This window comes from Nannospalax galili, unplaced genomic scaffold, assembly GCF_000622305.1.
Source record: "Nannospalax galili isolate Female #2095 unplaced genomic scaffold, S.galili_v1.0 scaffold1237, whole genome shotgun sequence".
Classification (NCBI taxonomy): Eukaryota; Metazoa; Chordata; class Mammalia; order Rodentia; family Spalacidae; genus Nannospalax; species Nannospalax galili.
The window spans coordinates 232,226-249,979 of record NW_008339764.1 but is presented as its reverse complement, the minus strand read 5'-3'; the positions used below and the strand labels follow the sequence as shown (position 1 = coordinate 249,979).

Here is a 17,754-nt window from a genome sequence, read left to right as displayed (position 1 = left end):
TTTGAAAGAGAGCTTTAATCACAACTATATGAACAAAAACCACTTATTTGAAAGTAAAAGAATCCTGTTTTCTAACACTTGCATCTCTTTCCTAGATAATTACCTACCAAGTTCTCCCTCACTTGCTAGTTGTTACTAGCACACCCACTGTTGTTGCTAAGAGACAAAACAAATATGACTTCCTTATAATTTTACAGTGGTTACCACATTAACACCCCTCAATGAAGACAGAAAGAGAAGGATCTCTATCATGTCCTAGGTTCTTTAAATATATTATTTCATTTAACTATTCTAACACCAAGTAAATCAGGTAATTTGATGCCCATTTATAAATGAAGAACCGAAATGTGGTTACACAGCTTGCCTACATACACGTCTAGGAAGTGAACAAACCAGGTGTGTAGCATTTGCCTCATTCAGAGCCAGTGTTATTGCCATCCACCCTCTTTTACAGTTCTACTTTAAAAATTCTGCACATACAGGGGGCTGGAGAGATGGCTTAGCGGTCAAAAACACTGGTTGTTCTTGCAGAAGACCCGGGTTCGAATCCCAGAACCCACATGGCAGCTAACAACTGTCTGTAACTCCAGTCCCAGGAAATCCAACAGCCTCTTCTGACCTCCGCGGGCATTGCACGACACAGGTGCACCTACCTACATGCAGGCAATACACAAATACACATAAAATAAAAATAATAAATAAAATACTTTTTAAAATTCTGCACATACAAAGAATTCTACTTAATAAAAATTTCACAAGAACAATCTCAGGTATAATTAAAAAAGCAAACCTTTTCACAATAACTATTTTAAATTAAGTAAATCTTTAACTGTATTATATCTTAGGCTTTTCCCCCCAAAGACTTATAAATAACATTGAAATTTTTTTTCCTTTGGAAGAATAAATGAGTTTTACAAGTTAAAAAAAAATAGCTGCATACTTTGTCAAGATGTAAAGTTCATAGTTACCAAGCTTGCCTATGAACAAGGTACTACAGATTATTCAAAGAATGAACTACATTGAAACTTCACATCTATTTCCAATGAGCTTTACCCCTATTTAAATTAAACAAAAAGAGATATATAACACTTCTATGTCTGACTAATGATCACTTTTCTAGTATGTGTCATATTAAACAAATAGTCCTTAAAATCTTTATTTTATAAGCTTCATGAGCACATGGTTATTCATAGAACACATATAAGAAGATTAAAGCTCTACTAAAGATCTAAGTCTTCAAATTTTAATTCAGAAATAAATTAGCAATATAATCAACCTGTAGGACAAAAATAAGTATCATTCAAATTTAGAACAGGCAACCACATGCCACAAGGGTGCTCCATCTAATGGCTCACTAACCTATTTGGCCTGTTCCCCTTTTCCTTTATTCTTTCATGTAGGGTCTTTTTAAATCACAAAGAAAATAATCTCTATCACAGAATACTGAGGTGAGACTAAAACTGGAATGCACTTTTTTTTAAAAAAAAAAAAAAAAAACAGAGATGCAGTGCTTACAAAAAAGGACTCCAAGTCATTCCTATTGTGCTTCTAGTCCACCTTTTTAAAGAATACACTAGGAGTTTATTCACTGAGTTCATGGCTGCAGCAGGAGAGGTGAACAACAAGAACAATCTCAGGTATAATTAAAAAAAAAAAACTTTCACAATAAATATTTTAAATTAAGCAAATCTTTAAATGTATTATTTCCTAGGATTTTTCCTCAAAGACTTATAAATAACATTGAAATTATTTTTTTCCTTTGGAAGAATAAATGAGTTTTGCATATTAAAAAAAGAATAGTTGAATACTTTTTCAAGATGCAAAGTTCATAGTTACCAAGCTTGCCTATGGACAAGGTACTACTGATTATTCAAGGCAGCCAAGCATGGTACTACATGCCTGTGATCTCAGCAGGCTACTCAGGAGGATCATGAGTTCAAGGCCAGCCTGGGCTACACAGTGAGACCTTCTCTCCAAAAATAAGGGGACTGGAGATATGTTGAGGCATAGACTGAACTTTGTTAGGCAATTCACATAAACTCTCTAAATTATGAAAAATGGGTATGTTCTAATGGCATCAATTTCACCCTCTATTTGACTGACAGGTATTAAATGATGTGTAAGAAGGGCCATGAAAACAATAAATGTCAACACATGATTGTCCTCCCCTTGCCTTAAGCAGCATGTCCAATATTAATGATGGATGGTAGGTAGAAACATAATCACATGGTCCTTCTGTAAGACAGCCATCTTCCAAGCAAAGGATTAAAACCAAAACCAACAAGTAATGTGAAATTACAGAATAGGTATTAGAAAAGTATGTGAAATACCAAGAAGAAAAACAGACTGTCCATGGGGTATACAACTCCAGTTATTAAAAAGGAAAGATAATCTAACTAAACATTGTCAGATACACAACTGAAAACTTTAGATTAAAACCAAAATTCAATTTCCTTACTTTCTAAAACTCTGCCTCCATGCTATTAGTGAAATGCAAGCAGAACTAAACTCGTGCAGCATATAGTAATAGGGTATTAAGCAATCTGGTAAAATGAAACAGAAGCCGGCTAATAGTTTCAGTCTGGTACAAGACTACTTTCTCTTTTTTCTTATAACTCGATGTGCCTATTAAATTATTCCAATCTGTCATTCATCAGTAGTACTTACTGGACCTCTGACAATTTGTTGTTGTTGTGTTTTGAAGGATGTAGAAGGAAAAGGCAGAAAAAGTACATTAATTTTTTTTTTTTTTTTGGTCTTTTTGAGACAGGGTCTCCCTGTAGCCCCAGCTGGCCTGGAACTCACTATGTACACCAGGCTGGCCTTGAACTCACAGAGATCTGCCTGCCTCTGCCTCCCCAAGTGCTGGGATTAAAGGTGTGCACCACCACGCCTGGCTACATCACTACTTTTAAAAACTCAACCCTTCTAGACTTTTCATTTCCAATTATAACAAGTTATACACTAAATAAAATTTAAAAAACAAAAACAAAAGAAAAAAAGAACCCCCAGACAAGCCACTACAAATACATAAAAAACAAGAAAGACTAGAAAAGCTATACATAGATTTTCTGTGATTCCCACAGGACTAATTTAAAAATATAAAGATAAAAGTATGGTATCTTCTGATGATAAAACACATCTGAATCTGACATAACTTTCATCTGAAAATCATCAGAGCAAAACAAGTTACTTTGCTAATCTGGCACAGTTTAAGATAGTTCAATTTCAATTTCCTGATTCTCTCAGCCAAGATAAGCAAACTAATTTGGTTTGATCTAGTAGCAAGCAAGAGAACTTACCCTTTTACAACTGAAAAACGAGAAGCAAAACTGGAATTTTTACTGCAAAAATGAGATTTTTGTAATCACTTATGATTTCATTTTATAGTCAAGAAAACTAAGGCCGAGAAGTTTACTGATCTGCTGCAAATCATACAGTAAGTTAGTAGCAAGTTTATCAATGCCCTATGCAGTGAATTACTGAAATAAATGAAACAGTTAAAAATTATTATTCATGGAAACTTACTCATGAAATTCAACTCTAATACAGTCAATAGTGATCAGACAACAGATTCATTTGAGTGGAATTTTTTTCTTTCATTAGCTGAAATACTCTAAAAGTTAAAAATGAACTGCTTTGACTTGTATAAAAATCATAGAAAAGGGGCTGCTCCTCCTGCTGGCCTCTCTTTCCAATAATTAAGTCTCTTTAGCAGTTATAACTTTCCAAAGCTTCTCACATCTTTTTTTCTAACAGGGTAAAGAAAATATATATATTATTAGAAAATGTATATCGACCCCAAAAGTCCTACAGGTTCTAAGCCAGCTCTGCCCCTTCCTACCACCTCTGTGGTCATCCTTTTACCAAACTGCCTTCACTCACGCTGCTCTGTAGGGATAATGTGTTATCTTGTCCCTCTGCTAGTACATATCAAGGAATTATTCACTGGGTATCAAAAACATAAAATTATACAAAATATTATCAAATAAAAATAGTACAGAAAGCATGGTCTTGCTCTCCAAGAGCTTAGTTGGACAAAGAGGCCTAATATATATGGAATAATTAGTTTAACAGCAGAAAGCATTAGGTATGACTATTAACTAATTAGGTTTATATGTAAATGAAAAATGAAATCAGCCTGGTTATTTCTGATTATACCTACTGTGTAATTAAATGCTGAATACATGAATACACTGTTTCACTCAAGTTCAGGGTGGGCAAAACAAAATGAATACGTTGCATGAGTAGGAAGAGACTATGGGCAGGAGATGAGGTCCCAGTTGAGTTTTGCAGATGTGATACCATGCCTCAACAGCAAACAGATGGCAGATGTTGCATACACAGAAAAGCTCATCAGACAACACAAAGGCATACGAGGGATGTGGAGAAACCTACCTGAAATGGAATGGAGGGTACTCAGTGACAAATAACTGTGACTTAGAGAGGACAGCCCTAATGGGACTAGAGCAGAACCTGTTGAATAGAGGACTGAGGTTTGAGCAGAACCTCAGAGTACACATTTGCCTCCAGGCCTGGATCCCTGGTAGCAAACCCAACCTCCAGGGATTTCCTACACTGCTGCTAATGGTTTACACCAGCAACTTTCTGTGGAACCAAAAGAAACTGCCTCCTATATATAATAGAGCTGAGGAGATAGCTCTGTCAGGAGAGGGCTTGCCATATATGCATAAAAACCTCAGTTTGATCTTCACAACCTATAAAAAAAGAGTCAGGCCTTACAGTGCATGATTATAATCCCAGCACTGGGGAAGTAGACAGTTGAGTCCCTGGGGATTCCCTGACCAGTCAGCCTAGCCTAAGAAGCAAGCTAGCTTCTAAGCCAATTAGAATTCAAAAAACAAGGTGGGTGGTACATTAGGAAGGACACCCAAGGTTGACCTCTGACCTCCACACACATACAAGCACATAGTCCCAAACATGCGCGCACACATGCACACACACACACACACACACACACACACACCACACACAGGAAAAAAAATTACACATAATAACCCCCAAAATGCTCTTATTATTTAACAGAAGACATGTTCAGTAACATTTAAATTATAATTAATTACTGTAACACTCTAAAATTCTCCCTTACACTTTGGGTCCCTGAACATCAACATTCAGAAACTGAAAGATAAGATTTAATAGAATTCCTAAATATTTATAGTAATAGGTTGGTTTTGTAAGTTAGATTTTGTACTTCAGTAGCTTTATTAGAGTCAGTAGCAGACAGCTAGATTTGGAAATGCATCCAAACCGGGTAACATCTGTTTTTCATCTATTCTTATGAGGCCTAGTGTTTTCAATAGAAAATAAGATACTGAGCCCTGGTTTATAAAAATAAGTACAGTGTTTGGGATATAAAATAAGGACTGCAATGTGCAAATAAGGAAGTTAGTATAAAAAAAAAATGATAGAAGCCCAGGAAAAGAGCTTACACAAATACATAGATTGGGTTTTTGGCTGTGAGAAAAGTCATCATCTGTATTTGTTTTATAGTCTTGATATCTCAGACAAGCTTCCTATGTTCTTGGTTTCCTTTTAGAATTCATACCTGGCAAAAATGCCTATAAATAAAAATGAACACCCTCATTTAATCAGTAACAATGTTTATGCTACATGTCTCCATAAATAGACACGAAGTATGGAAACATTATTTTAGTAATAGATTGTTTGTCTCATTGATTGCCTTTCTATGTATTAAAGTGCACAGCTATAAAAAATATATAAATATATAAAACCATTGGCTCAAGCATCCTATACTGCTGCTAAAGGTTTACACCAGCTACTTTCTGTGGAACTTGAACTTAAGAAATTCAAAAATGAAACTGGTTAGAAAATCATGATATATTAACCTAGGTGTATAAATCAATGCTACTTGAAGTATAAAAACTTTTTCCTACTTATTTACAGTCATAATCATCAAAACAAGCAAATATGATTTATCCTGCATAAATCCTTTAAGTACCAATCAACAGAACACTAATGTTAGGAGAGAATCTGAGAAGAAAGGTTCTAAATAAGTCTGGAAGATACCATGTATTTTATTCCTCTTTTCAAGATTCAGTTTGCATGACAATCCATGGGAAAATAGGAGTCATTTGGGGGCAGATATCATATTTGGTAATTTCCAAATATAATAAAATAGAGAACACTTAGGGGAAGAGTGGGGAGTGGGTATGACCACAATACATTGTATGCATGTGCGAAATTCTCAAAGACTCAATAAATTATTGTATTTTAAAAATAGAGAACATTTTCTGGGATCATTAAAAGCAAGACTTGGCCCTTGGTCAGGCTACCCTCCTTAAAAAGGTGTAGAGCCAGCACTCACGTCTCCTCCTTCCACTCAAGGTTCTCCTTCCTTACACTAGGTCATTTTACAATGATCCCTACCTTAAAATCTATTACAATAACAGGGAACTTAACCAAATACCACTCTCATCCTTACGTGCAGAAATTCTGATTGGGCATGGCCAGTTTTGCTTTTATCAAGCACTGTCATGCAATGGCTTCAAGGCCGGTCAAGTGTTTGGATGCTCAAAAGGTTACTAACATCAGTAAGAAAATTATTTTATTACTGAAGCCAGAGAAACTTCTTTTAAAATACAAATCTTTAAAATCCACTCTTCAGAGGAATTTATTAAGAAGTAGTTTTCTATTCAAAATAAAAGGGAAACAATAAAGGAAAATCAAATCACATTGTAGAAGCACACACTCTAATATACTACTCAGAATACTAATCAAGGACTCGATGATAATTCTTAGCCTGCATTTTACTAAGAAATTTCAGTAACTGTTGAATTCTCTAAAACTATAAACTCAATTTTTATGAGTACATGGAGAACATGACTTTTCATGGAGAAATAACCTTTAGCTTTCATTAATTCTCATACTGCTTAAAGATCCAATTGAAGAGCCACTATACTTTTTATTTATTTATTTGAAATAACTGTGTAGAAACTGCTTCTACATTGTATCAAACACAAAGACTCACATTCTTCAGTGTTATTTTCTCTCTCAGAGCCAAAAATAAAATCAATTTACCTTTGCAGAGTCATATTCAAAGAGCCTGTGCAGCCCTTAATCTTGTTCTGGGCTTCAAGATGAGTCATTCCATGTGCGCTAATTCCATCAATGCTGAGGACCACATCACCTATTCTTACATGTGCCTGGGACGCCTTGCCACCATCTTTCAGCTGCAATGAACATATATCATTAGGAATGTCACTATTTAGAAAACAATACTGAGCAAATAAAATTATACTTGGTTCATATAAGATATATTAATATACTGTTAGAACAACATAAAATTATCTTGCTTGACATGTGAAGCTACAATTCAAATAATTTTCATGCTTATTTTCTTAAGTTCTTATTCTATTCAAAAACCAAAATAAATTTTCCAAAAAATCTGATAATTTATCCATTTCTTTACTATGCAAAAGTAGTAGGTCATCGCTTTGAACTAGAAAGATCAGTAGCCAAGAAAACTTTACATTTTACCAAAAGAAAAATAATGGAATAAAAATGAGGTTTTTAAAAAATATTCTTTTTTATTTTTATGTGTATGAGTGTACTGCCTTGTATGTTAAGTGCACCCATGTTGTGGTGCACTGCAGAGGTCAAAAGAAGGTGTCAGATACCCCTGGAACTGGAGTTATGGATGATGTTATCTGTCATATAGGTGCTAGGAACCAAACCTGGGTCCTCTGCAAGAGCAGCCAGTGCTTTTAACCATTGAGCCAACTCTCCAGGCCCCAAATGAGGTTTTCATATTCTTTTAAAAATAAGTTTTTAAAACTCTTTAAGCTGCTGTATTTTGTTTGAGTACCAACAGAAACATGTAAGGAAGATCTCAGCTGGTCTCCTGAGTCCAGCTTATAGCCATGTTTGGGGACTAAATTCTTTTATATTACATGCCCAAGTATCTATTATGCTGGGTATGTTTCCTGCTCCAGGAATCTAACAGGAAAGGGGGAAAATGCATTAATTTGAGACTCCCGGGCATTTTTTGTGTATCAGAGTCCTTATTCCTAGTCTTTCTGCCCTTGTTCAATAAAATGTTTGAATGCTTATATCATTTAATTTGATATACTTCCAGATACATGTGTATGTATTTCATTGCTACAGAATAAGCAAATATAAAATTACGATTTTAGTAGTTACCTCAATATACAAAACAACCTATCAAAGGGAACAACTGATTCAAATGACAAGCTTAGCAACATAAGTAGATTACAGCGAATACTGAATTGCTAGAAAATGGGTGAGTCTAGGCCCTCAAAAGAAAGAAACCAGTACAATTTTATAAGGAAATTCTATTTGAGACAATGAAATTTTCAATAAACAAACAGTGGTGATAATTATAGAACACTGTGAGTACATTTAGTTAATACAGGCTAGTTTTACACTTGAAAGTACTTAAATAGTTGGCTCTTAATGCCATAAACATTTTACTACAGTGTAAAAAAAAAAAGCCTTAAAAATGTTTTAGTGAAAGTACTGATAAAAACAAAAACACAAAACAAACAAGAAAACAACCCTCAATTTACTAAATAAAAGCAGAGTGGTGTGTTACCGAATTTCGATGCAAAGGAACAAATGTAAGACATTATGTTCACTTAAGTTTTCATTTCTATCAGTTGTCAAATTTTTCTGTTAAGGCAGATCAATTCCAATGCACAAAAATAGCATTTAGATCTAAAATTCATGAAAACAGTATTGACTGTTAAGCTTAGGAGACAGAAATGATATTTATACTTCATCCTCACATTAAGACTTTCACAAATACATGCATTTTACTAACGTACTTATATATTTACTAGATTAATACATAAGCTATAATGATCAATATTTGTTATTCATCTAAGTATCAAAGAAAACATTTAATATAATAGAAAAGAGTAACTGATCTTCTATAATGCACAAAACTACCTTGTTTAAACTGTGAAGTACGTTTATAAAGGATATATGTAGTTCCTAAAACCAACTGGGCCATTACTTTGTGTGTGATTTCTGGAAGTGCAGTTCACTTAGGTTACGGGATTGCTATAACGAATACCTGTGATAACAGCACAATACACGCTGTTCTTTATTCTCTTGTCATCAGATTATTATCGTGAGAATGTTCTACTTCCTGGCTCCCGCTGCCTACTAAATACTGAGATTCTATCATCTCAAGATGTTCTCAGCTGATTTCCCAAAATTACCTCTCTAGGACTGCTTTTATTTTCCTGTCTTTACTTTCAGATCAAGAAACACAGAAATCCCATAAAGCTCCCTGGATTTTGTCTCTTTCTTGAGTGCCATATGTAGAGAAATAACTGAATTTTGTCAGCCCTTCCATTTTCCTCGTCAGTCCATACATGATCACATTTCACCTTGGTCTTACCTACTGTCTAAATGAAATTTTCCTTCAAATGCTACAATTTCCTCTCCCTTTCTTTTATAGTCACAAGTCAAAAAAATGGTGGCCACCACAGTATGAGTATGGTCTGAGTGTACCCCAAGGCTGTATGTGCTGAAATTTATTCTCCACTGTGAGGTTTGTGGAAAGTTTATCTGAATATGATATTAAGAGTTGGGGCCTTCATGATTAGTACTCAGTACTGTAATTAGGAAAGAGACCCCATGATGAAATTCTGGTGTGTTTTACGAGCATATAAATGGAGTCTCTCTCTCTCTCTCTCTCTCTCTCTCTCTCTCTCTCTCTCTCTCTCTCCTCCCCCCTCCATATGATATCCTCCCTACAAACCACAGGGCTCTGTCAGAAGGAAGGCTATAATCAGGTGTAGCCCTTCAACCCTGGATCTCCAGAATAAAGAGCCAAAATAAATGTTTTCTCTTCATAGTTCATCCAGTCTATCTTACTGTATTATGACCTAATACAGTGGCTCCATTGCCTATAACACCAGAGAGGACTATTCACTTCAATGCCTTATTTACAAGATAAGGATAGAAAAAGTTAAGTGTCTTCAGCTTAATTATCTCACAGAATAAGCAGAACCCTGAACTATAAGCTATCTGTAATTTGTCCAAGCCTACCTGAAACTTCAAAACAACTCCACAATGTCAGGAATCATGTTTGATAGCTTGTTCTTTTCTGAATGTCCTGAATGTTATACCTTTTAGAAAAGCATATGAGCCATTGTTGCTCTTTGCAAGGATCCTGGTTTGGTTCCCAGAACCCACATGGTGGCTCACATCTGACACTCTCTTTGACTTCCACAGGTACCAGACACACACAAGGCACATATATACATGCACCAAAACACTCATACATATAAAATAAAATAACTCTTTTTAAAAAGGAAAAAGAAATACTTTATTAGATGGTATTAAGTTAACAAATCAGCTGGGCACAGTAATACATGTCTGTAAATCCAGCTACCCAGGAGGTTAGGAAAGGACAGTCACCTCAAAATAGCATCAAAGTAGGGATCAAGCATTCAGAGTCTGAACTTGCATTTCAAATAAAAACCATAACAAATGGAAAATGTCTATGTACAGAATTTGGGACTTGTGAAAAGGAAGCACTCACCTAGAAAATATTCTACATGAGCTTCATTTATCCCACACACCACTCCCTAAAGCTATTCACTCATCAGAGAGAGAACTACTTCTTTGAACTGGCAGTATCTAGCATTGTTATAAACTGTGAAAGCCAAGAAAAGACTACAGGGTCTCTTGCTATTTACACAGCTCATCTTTTACAACTTATGCAAGTCTGAATAGCTTGCATTTGTTCAAAGCAGTAATGATTTTCTGGGGCCTTCTATAACAGTGTATCCTATACTTGTTATATGGCAGTCATGTGTGCTTCATAAACACAGACTGTGCAGGAAAAAAAAAACAGCAATCAGAGACTCCTGGGTCAAGCTGAGTATAAATCAAACTATGTACAAGGAAATGCTTTTGTGTGTGTGTGTGTGTGTGTGTGTGTATTTCACAGAGAACATCTTATACAATCAATCATCTTTATACCCCCATCCCCACCAGCACCCTCCCACAGTCCCCCAACTGGAGTCCATATACTCTGTCATCCCCATTAAGGCCAACTGGGTTGTCAGTGTCCCCAGCTATTCCCCAGTGCAAGTCCATCCACTGAGTCCAGTTAGTCTATTTAGAGTCCATTGTTTTAAGACGGTCAGCTCTTCTTCACCTGGTAACAATCTGTTGCCAATGTTCCTTCAGATAAGACTGAGGTCTGCTATGCATTTTCCCAGTTCTATGCTGGGTTATTGTCTGCCTGAGTTTGCATGGGACTTGTGTATGCTGACACTATTGCCATAGACTCACATGAGCTTCTAGGACTCACAGGAGCTTCTGGGACTCTGTTTCCATATGGTCATGCACCTCCTCCGCAGGTCTTGTAATCTTTCTGCCCCCTCTTCCACAATGGTCCCTGAGCCTTAGGAAGGTGAAGTTTAATATAGGAGTCCTATCCAAGGACCATCATTCAGCAGACTCTTGATCTCTACACTTTGGCCATTTGTGACCTTTTGTGTCCTGGCTCTCTGCTGCATGCGGGAGCTTCATTACTGATAACTGAGAGATTCATTAGTGTACTCTTTTTTATCCCTGTTCTATGTTCCATGAGCCTTAAGGTGCAGAGGTTGCATTGTAGATGTGTCGCTTAGGCCTAGGAAATTCATAGACAATGTCCGTGTGTGACCAGTTGCGGTACTTGGTAATGGTCTCTGACTGGTGCAAAATGAGCTTCTTTGATGAGTGGTGACTGGGATATTTGTCTGTAAATGTACGGATACGTAGTTTGCACACAGTAATAAATCACATTAGTCTTGCAACATGACAGTCTTGGGGTTTTTCTCTAGATCTATGGCCACTCCAGCCATATGTATTAGGTGATGTTTACATTGCTACACTTGAGTTTCCTTCCTTTGAGGGGCATTTAGTCAAATTAGGTAGCTGTTGATTGCTCCCAAGATAAAAGTGCCACTACTGCACCAATGACATATGCTGTGCTGGCCACTGATGTGGTTATTTGGTCTTGAAGCTGGTGTTGGATCATGTGATGTTTTCCCGTGGCACCTTCATAAGCGCTCTCCAAAGCAATGAGAGCTTGCCTTCAGGGAAAGTGCTTTCAGGTCAGTTGCAGTTCTATTGCTCCAAATCCTGCGTCTGAAGTATGTTCTCTCTTCAGCAGCAGGGTCTTACCTTCCCATTCTGGGAGGCCATCAAGGGCTGTGGCAATAGCCTCAGTAATTTTGGGAGTCTCTAGGACTACCCTGGCCAACAACTCAAAGGAAGGTATCTTGGTCTGGCACGGTTTCTTGTTATGTAGCCTTTAACTATATACATGGATGCATGTAGAGATAATGTATATATAATTTATCAGTAGGTTGTTGGACTTATATGGTTCCCTCTGGTTGTTTAAAACTAGCTAAGCATTATTTATCTCTCCTCTATCTCTCACTGTCTAACCCTTCTACCTTGGTTTCCCCATTTCTCCCTTGATAATACCCAGCTCCTATGGTCCCACCTCTCTTGAGATCCTGCTTTCCCTTTGTCCCCAAGGGAATAAAGTTTCCTTGTATAACCCTCCCTTCCCCCTCCCATTTAAAGAATCAACAAATGGGACCACAATAAGCTAAAAAGCTTCTGTACATCAAAAGAAGCAATCAAGGAAGCAAACAGAAAACCCACAGAGTGGGAGAAAATCTTTACCAGCGACACATCTGACAGAGGTTTAATATCCAGAATATATAAAGAAATTAAAAAAAAAAAGAACTCAAAAAACAGAGACCCAAGACAAGAAGAAACCCAATTAAAAGATGGGCTAAGGAACTGAACAGAGAGTTCTCAAAAGAAGTAAAGATGGCTATGAAGCATCTTAAAAGATGTTCGACATCACTAATAATTAGGGAAATGCAAATTAAAACCACTTTAATCTTACCCCAGTCAGACTGGCTAAGATCAAGAGAACAAATGATACCAAATGTTGGAGAGGATGTGGGGAAAGGGGAGCGCACATTCACTGCTGGTGGGACTGCAAACTTGTTCAACCCCTATGGAAAGCAGTGTGGAGAACTCTTAAAAAACTACAAATGAACCTACCATTTGATCCAGTTGTACCATTCCTTGGCATATACTCAAAGGACTCTTCCTAATGCAGAGACACTTGTACATCCATCCATGTTTGTTACTGCTCTCTTCACAATAGCTAAGAGAGGGAAGCAACCTAAGTGCCCCTCAACTGACAAGTGGGTAATGAAAATGTGGTTCATCATATGACGGAGTTTTACTCAGCAGTAAAGAAAGATGATATCATGAAATTTGCAGGTAAATGGACAGAACTAGAAACTGTTATACTAAGTGAAGTAACATGGACTCAGAAAAACAATGTATGTGGGTCCTAGCACCAAATTCTTATAAGTGAGTATATCCAGACATTACTACAGGAACCAGGATAATGAAAAGGAATCAGAGAGTTAAAGGAAAAGAACTTGAGAGAGAAGAACAGTAGGAAAAATGTGTTATTAAGGGAGAAATGGAAATGCTTCTTCTTTAATCTTTCAATGTATTTGTCAGCACTGTTATCCAATTTTCCACAAACTAACTGCAACTGTACGTTTCTTTAAAACTTCTTAATTTTTCGGTCTTGCTGAGGTTGCAAGTAAATGTGTCTACATACATTGGGGCTAGCTTGGAACCAATTCTGTTCAGTAATACTAGAAAGAAAGCTAGGACAACTGTATGCTAAGTGTTATCTTTACTTAGTGAGAAAAGGACTATCAGTCATCTATGTTTAGACTAAAACTCACTTCTTGGGATGGATACATTTTTGCCCTTTGTAATTATAGATTATAAGTTTCCTCATGAAGAGGGAGTCCAGACTTCAGTAAGCAGAGCGCTTACTGTATGGGGAAGCATATAAGGGAAAATGGAGTTAGTGCCTTGGGCTTCCATCATCTTATCTTACTTTCACTACAAGTACCCAGAAGTAAAGTTTCTTCCATCATTTTAGGAAGACAGCTTCTCCCATTCTTTCATTGCTCTGACAAAAAAGTAATCACGAAGCAACTAGTACTATTTACTGAACACCAACAGTATGTAAAGAATTCTAGGACAGCCTTCAAAATTCCTTAATGCTGTAATTTTTGTCTGTTTCACAGTTGAGAAAATGAGTTTCAAACTGGTTGAAGGACTTGCTACATTCATACAGTAAATAAGAGTGCTTACTGAGCACAAGCTTTGAAATCAGACAATCATGAGCTCACATTCATGCTCTGTCATTTGCTAATGGTTTCACCTGAAGTTACCTGGCTCCTTTAAGCCCTTGCTATCTTTGAAAATGGGAATTAAAATTCTACACGTCTCATGGAGCCACTGTTAATACAATACTAATACAGTACGTGCCACCATGCACAGCAAATGTTCTCTATTTTTTGGCAGCAATTCATGTTGGTTAAAGCCTACAAACTGACCCATCAGGTCTGCTTTCCTTTTCCCTCCTTAAAGGAAAGTAAAACATCCCCTTCCTGCATTCATTTTCTTTCCTAGCTTCCATAAGCCTCAATTACTGAACTATTAAGAATGGATCTGCTACAAATCCAGAATCCTAACTCGCAGCATCTCCTGTCCTGCTTTCCACTATCCAAGTCTTGGCTCTCCAGACTCCATTCCCACAGTGAGCTGACTTCCTAACATGGCTTCCCAGAAGAATTAGGTGTTGCCAGTGTACCAAGAAGCAAACAATTGTGAGTGGATGGGTGAAGAAGTCTGCTGGTTTGGAGGGTGGAGAAGGACTAAAAATAAAGCAACCTATGGAATACAAGAAAATGAAAAGAGGGTATTGATCACAGAAAGTAGAACAGGGAGCCAAGACCATGAAGAAAGAAAAGTACAGGTACAGGAAAGCCCAATCTAAAAACTGATACTCGGTGTGTTATACATCCACATACATATATACAAAATATTTGCTGAACAGAATATAAATATTGTCACTAATTATAGGAAATACTTTACATTTTCATGTACACTTATAAAATAACATACATGACTATAGAATTTGTATGTCTTAGAACCACAGCAATATTTATGTGTCATTATTCGTAAGTAAAATGGATAACTACAACTACAAGTCCTTAAAATATTTACCCTCCTTACAAATGTGTGGATTCACTAATATTTCTTCCTAAAGTTTTTTAAAGTTTTATTTATTATTTTTATTTCATATGCATGAGCGCACTGCCTGCATGGGTCTAAGTACACCCATGTTGTGCAATACCTAATGGAGTTCAGAAGAGGGCATCAGAGTCTCCTGGAACTGGAGTCAGCTGCTATGTGGGTGCTGGGAATCAAACCCAAGCCCTCTGCAAGAGCAGCCAGTGCTCTTAACTGCCAAGACATCTCTCCAGTCCCTCTAAAACTTTTTAACAAAAAGGAAACAATAGTACTTCATTTTTATAAAACTGAAAAGAAAAGAAAATATCTTAAACAGGCAGACCACTAAGATAAGACTCTCCAAAAGAAACTAATCAGAAAATATATTCTATTGACAAAGAAGTACACTACTTGAGATTAATGAAGTATGTAATAATCCTGTTATACCAACCTTCCTCACAGCTCTTATCACTTGAGAACACCTCCCACAAAAAAATAACCAACAGAGCTTCCATTTAAAAAATAATAAATAACCCACTCTGTGCACAGACTATTCTAGGCAGTCTAAGATTCTTCTTTAAAATGATCCAGCTGCTAAATTTTCTTAAGGTTTAATTAAAGGGGCAAAAGGTTGGCTACAGTAGTGATTCCAAGAATGTCTTAGAATACACTAATGAAATGTACTCCTCCAAACTATAAGAAATGTTTAATAAATAAGCCAAAAAATCTCGAATTGACTTCAATTAGAAATTAGCTAGCAGCTTAAAAACTCAGAAAGCACTGGTTTAGAAATGAGTTACTGAAAATATATAATCTCAAATTCAAGTTTCATTACAGAAATCAGCTTTAAAATACACATAACAATGTTTTAGCTGCTAGAATTTCACGAAAGTTCAAAAGAAACTTGCTTTGGAAGTTGTAAGTTAGATGACACGCAAGGAAACAAGCAGGACACATATACCTTTCTAAAGAGCCACTACAACATGCAAGCTTTCCACAAATATGGAATGCTTGGAAATACATGACCCTAACACCACGGGTATGGCAGGAATGTCATCAGACTTAGTAAATGTAAAAAAGGAACAATAAATATGACGGCTCGAGGAAGAAACACTAACACAAGTTTCCCATGTCAAAAACCATGGGAACCAAATCATGGGAAAATAAAAGGCTATTGTTTTTCTAACAGTAGCTACCAAAACTTGGGGGGAAAAATTGCTAAAAGCTTTACTTAGCTGATGAAAAGGAATTTCTTGAGGCAGGGAACTGGGGGGAAAAAAGGTTTTTTTAACCCTAATTAAGAGCAATATTTAATTTGTTTTCAAATGTATTTTCTAATACCATCTATAAAAATAAAAAAATTGAATATAGACACATAGAGGAGTTTTTATCAGCAACTAGAGGCTAATGAACTAAAAAAAGCAAAAAAGAAAGTCATAAAGTATTATTCTAAAAAGAAATCGAATAAGGCTTTTTTTCAAATCCCAACCCACTTACCATTACTTTTATTTATCTACCCTACAATATTGCAATTGAGTACTTACTGTTGTGTCTTACATTATTTGTGTGATGTTCATAAATAAATCGGTCTTCAAATGTTGCTAAAGGATATTTAAAATGGCAGGAGTCAGTCTGAATATTGCTATGGTGCAGATGCAAACTGATCATGTTTTTGTTCCCAAAAGGTTCACATACTAGAAGTGTGGCTGGGTATGCTGTCCTTGGAAGGGATTATTGTGAAAGCTCTGTTAGCTTCGACAAGACAGGGTTCTTTTCCCTGGCTTTCTTCTTGCCACACAGAAAACACCATGATGCCATATACCATAGCTAGTAGTATTAGCCTTCACCAGAGGCTAATCCAAGGGGTAGCCTGATGTTGGGCTTTCATTCTCTAAAACCAATACAAGTCTGCTAATACAATTTCAGTAGACTGACTGTATTTACCATAATTTATTGAAATAGCATCTTATTTTACTTTACTAAACCTTAACCCAGCATAGAACTAGGAAAGTGAACAGCAGACCACAATCTTATCTGAAGGAATGTTGACAACTGATTGCTGCTAGATGAGGAACAGCTGACCTTCCTAGAACAGGGACCTCTAGATAGACTGACTAGATTCACCGGATGGACAAGTAGTGGGGAATGGCTGGGGGTGCCTACAACAGAGCAGACAGTAGCAGGGATATCAGAGTATAAGGGCTCTAGTGGGGGGAGGGAGGCTATGGGAGGGTGCCATCTGGGAAGTGGTTGTATAGTTGAATAAGATGGTTTGGGATGTTCTGTGTGATACACACACACACACACACAAATCAACAAATTTTTAAAAATGTATATTTGAGGAGGAAGCATGAAAATTTACGTCATGTTAACTGGTAGAGGTAATAAACATTACCATTGAAATCTACCCGATGATGTTATAGACATACACAGCACCAAGGATCCAAGTGTAACAGATTATGACTAGTAATAATCAGATACACACAGATTAGAGATACATGTGCCAATATCTCACTGTTAGCAGCAAAACAATGAGTCTTTCTGCAAGGAACAATATATTCTAAAATGAAATGGAGATCTTTTTTAAAGGTTAAAAACTTATTCAGTTTT

The 17,754-nt window shown here is 36.5% G+C and overlaps 1 protein-coding gene across 2 annotated transcripts in view; it reads right to left on the bottom strand.

Moving 5' to 3' along the window:
* Nucleotides 1–4,230: 4,230 nt before the first annotated feature.
* LOC115070625 (PDZ and LIM domain protein 5-like) overlaps nucleotides 4,231–17,754 on the bottom strand; it is a 69,347-nt gene continuing 55,823 nt past the window's right edge. Inside the window, exons 3-4 of one of the 2 annotated variants that reach the window (XM_029564245.1) lie at nucleotides 7,063–7,214; nucleotides 4,231–4,394 (exon numbers count right to left, since the gene is read on the bottom strand). In XM_029564245.1, the coding sequence (XP_029420105.1) occupies nucleotides 4,259–4,394; nucleotides 7,063–7,214 (288 nt within the window). In that variant the 3' untranslated portion in view covers nucleotides 4,231–4,258. Of the gene's footprint in view, nucleotides 4,399–7,062; nucleotides 7,215–17,754 lie in introns of both variants that reach the window. The other variant, XM_029564246.1, reaches the window with a different exon arrangement.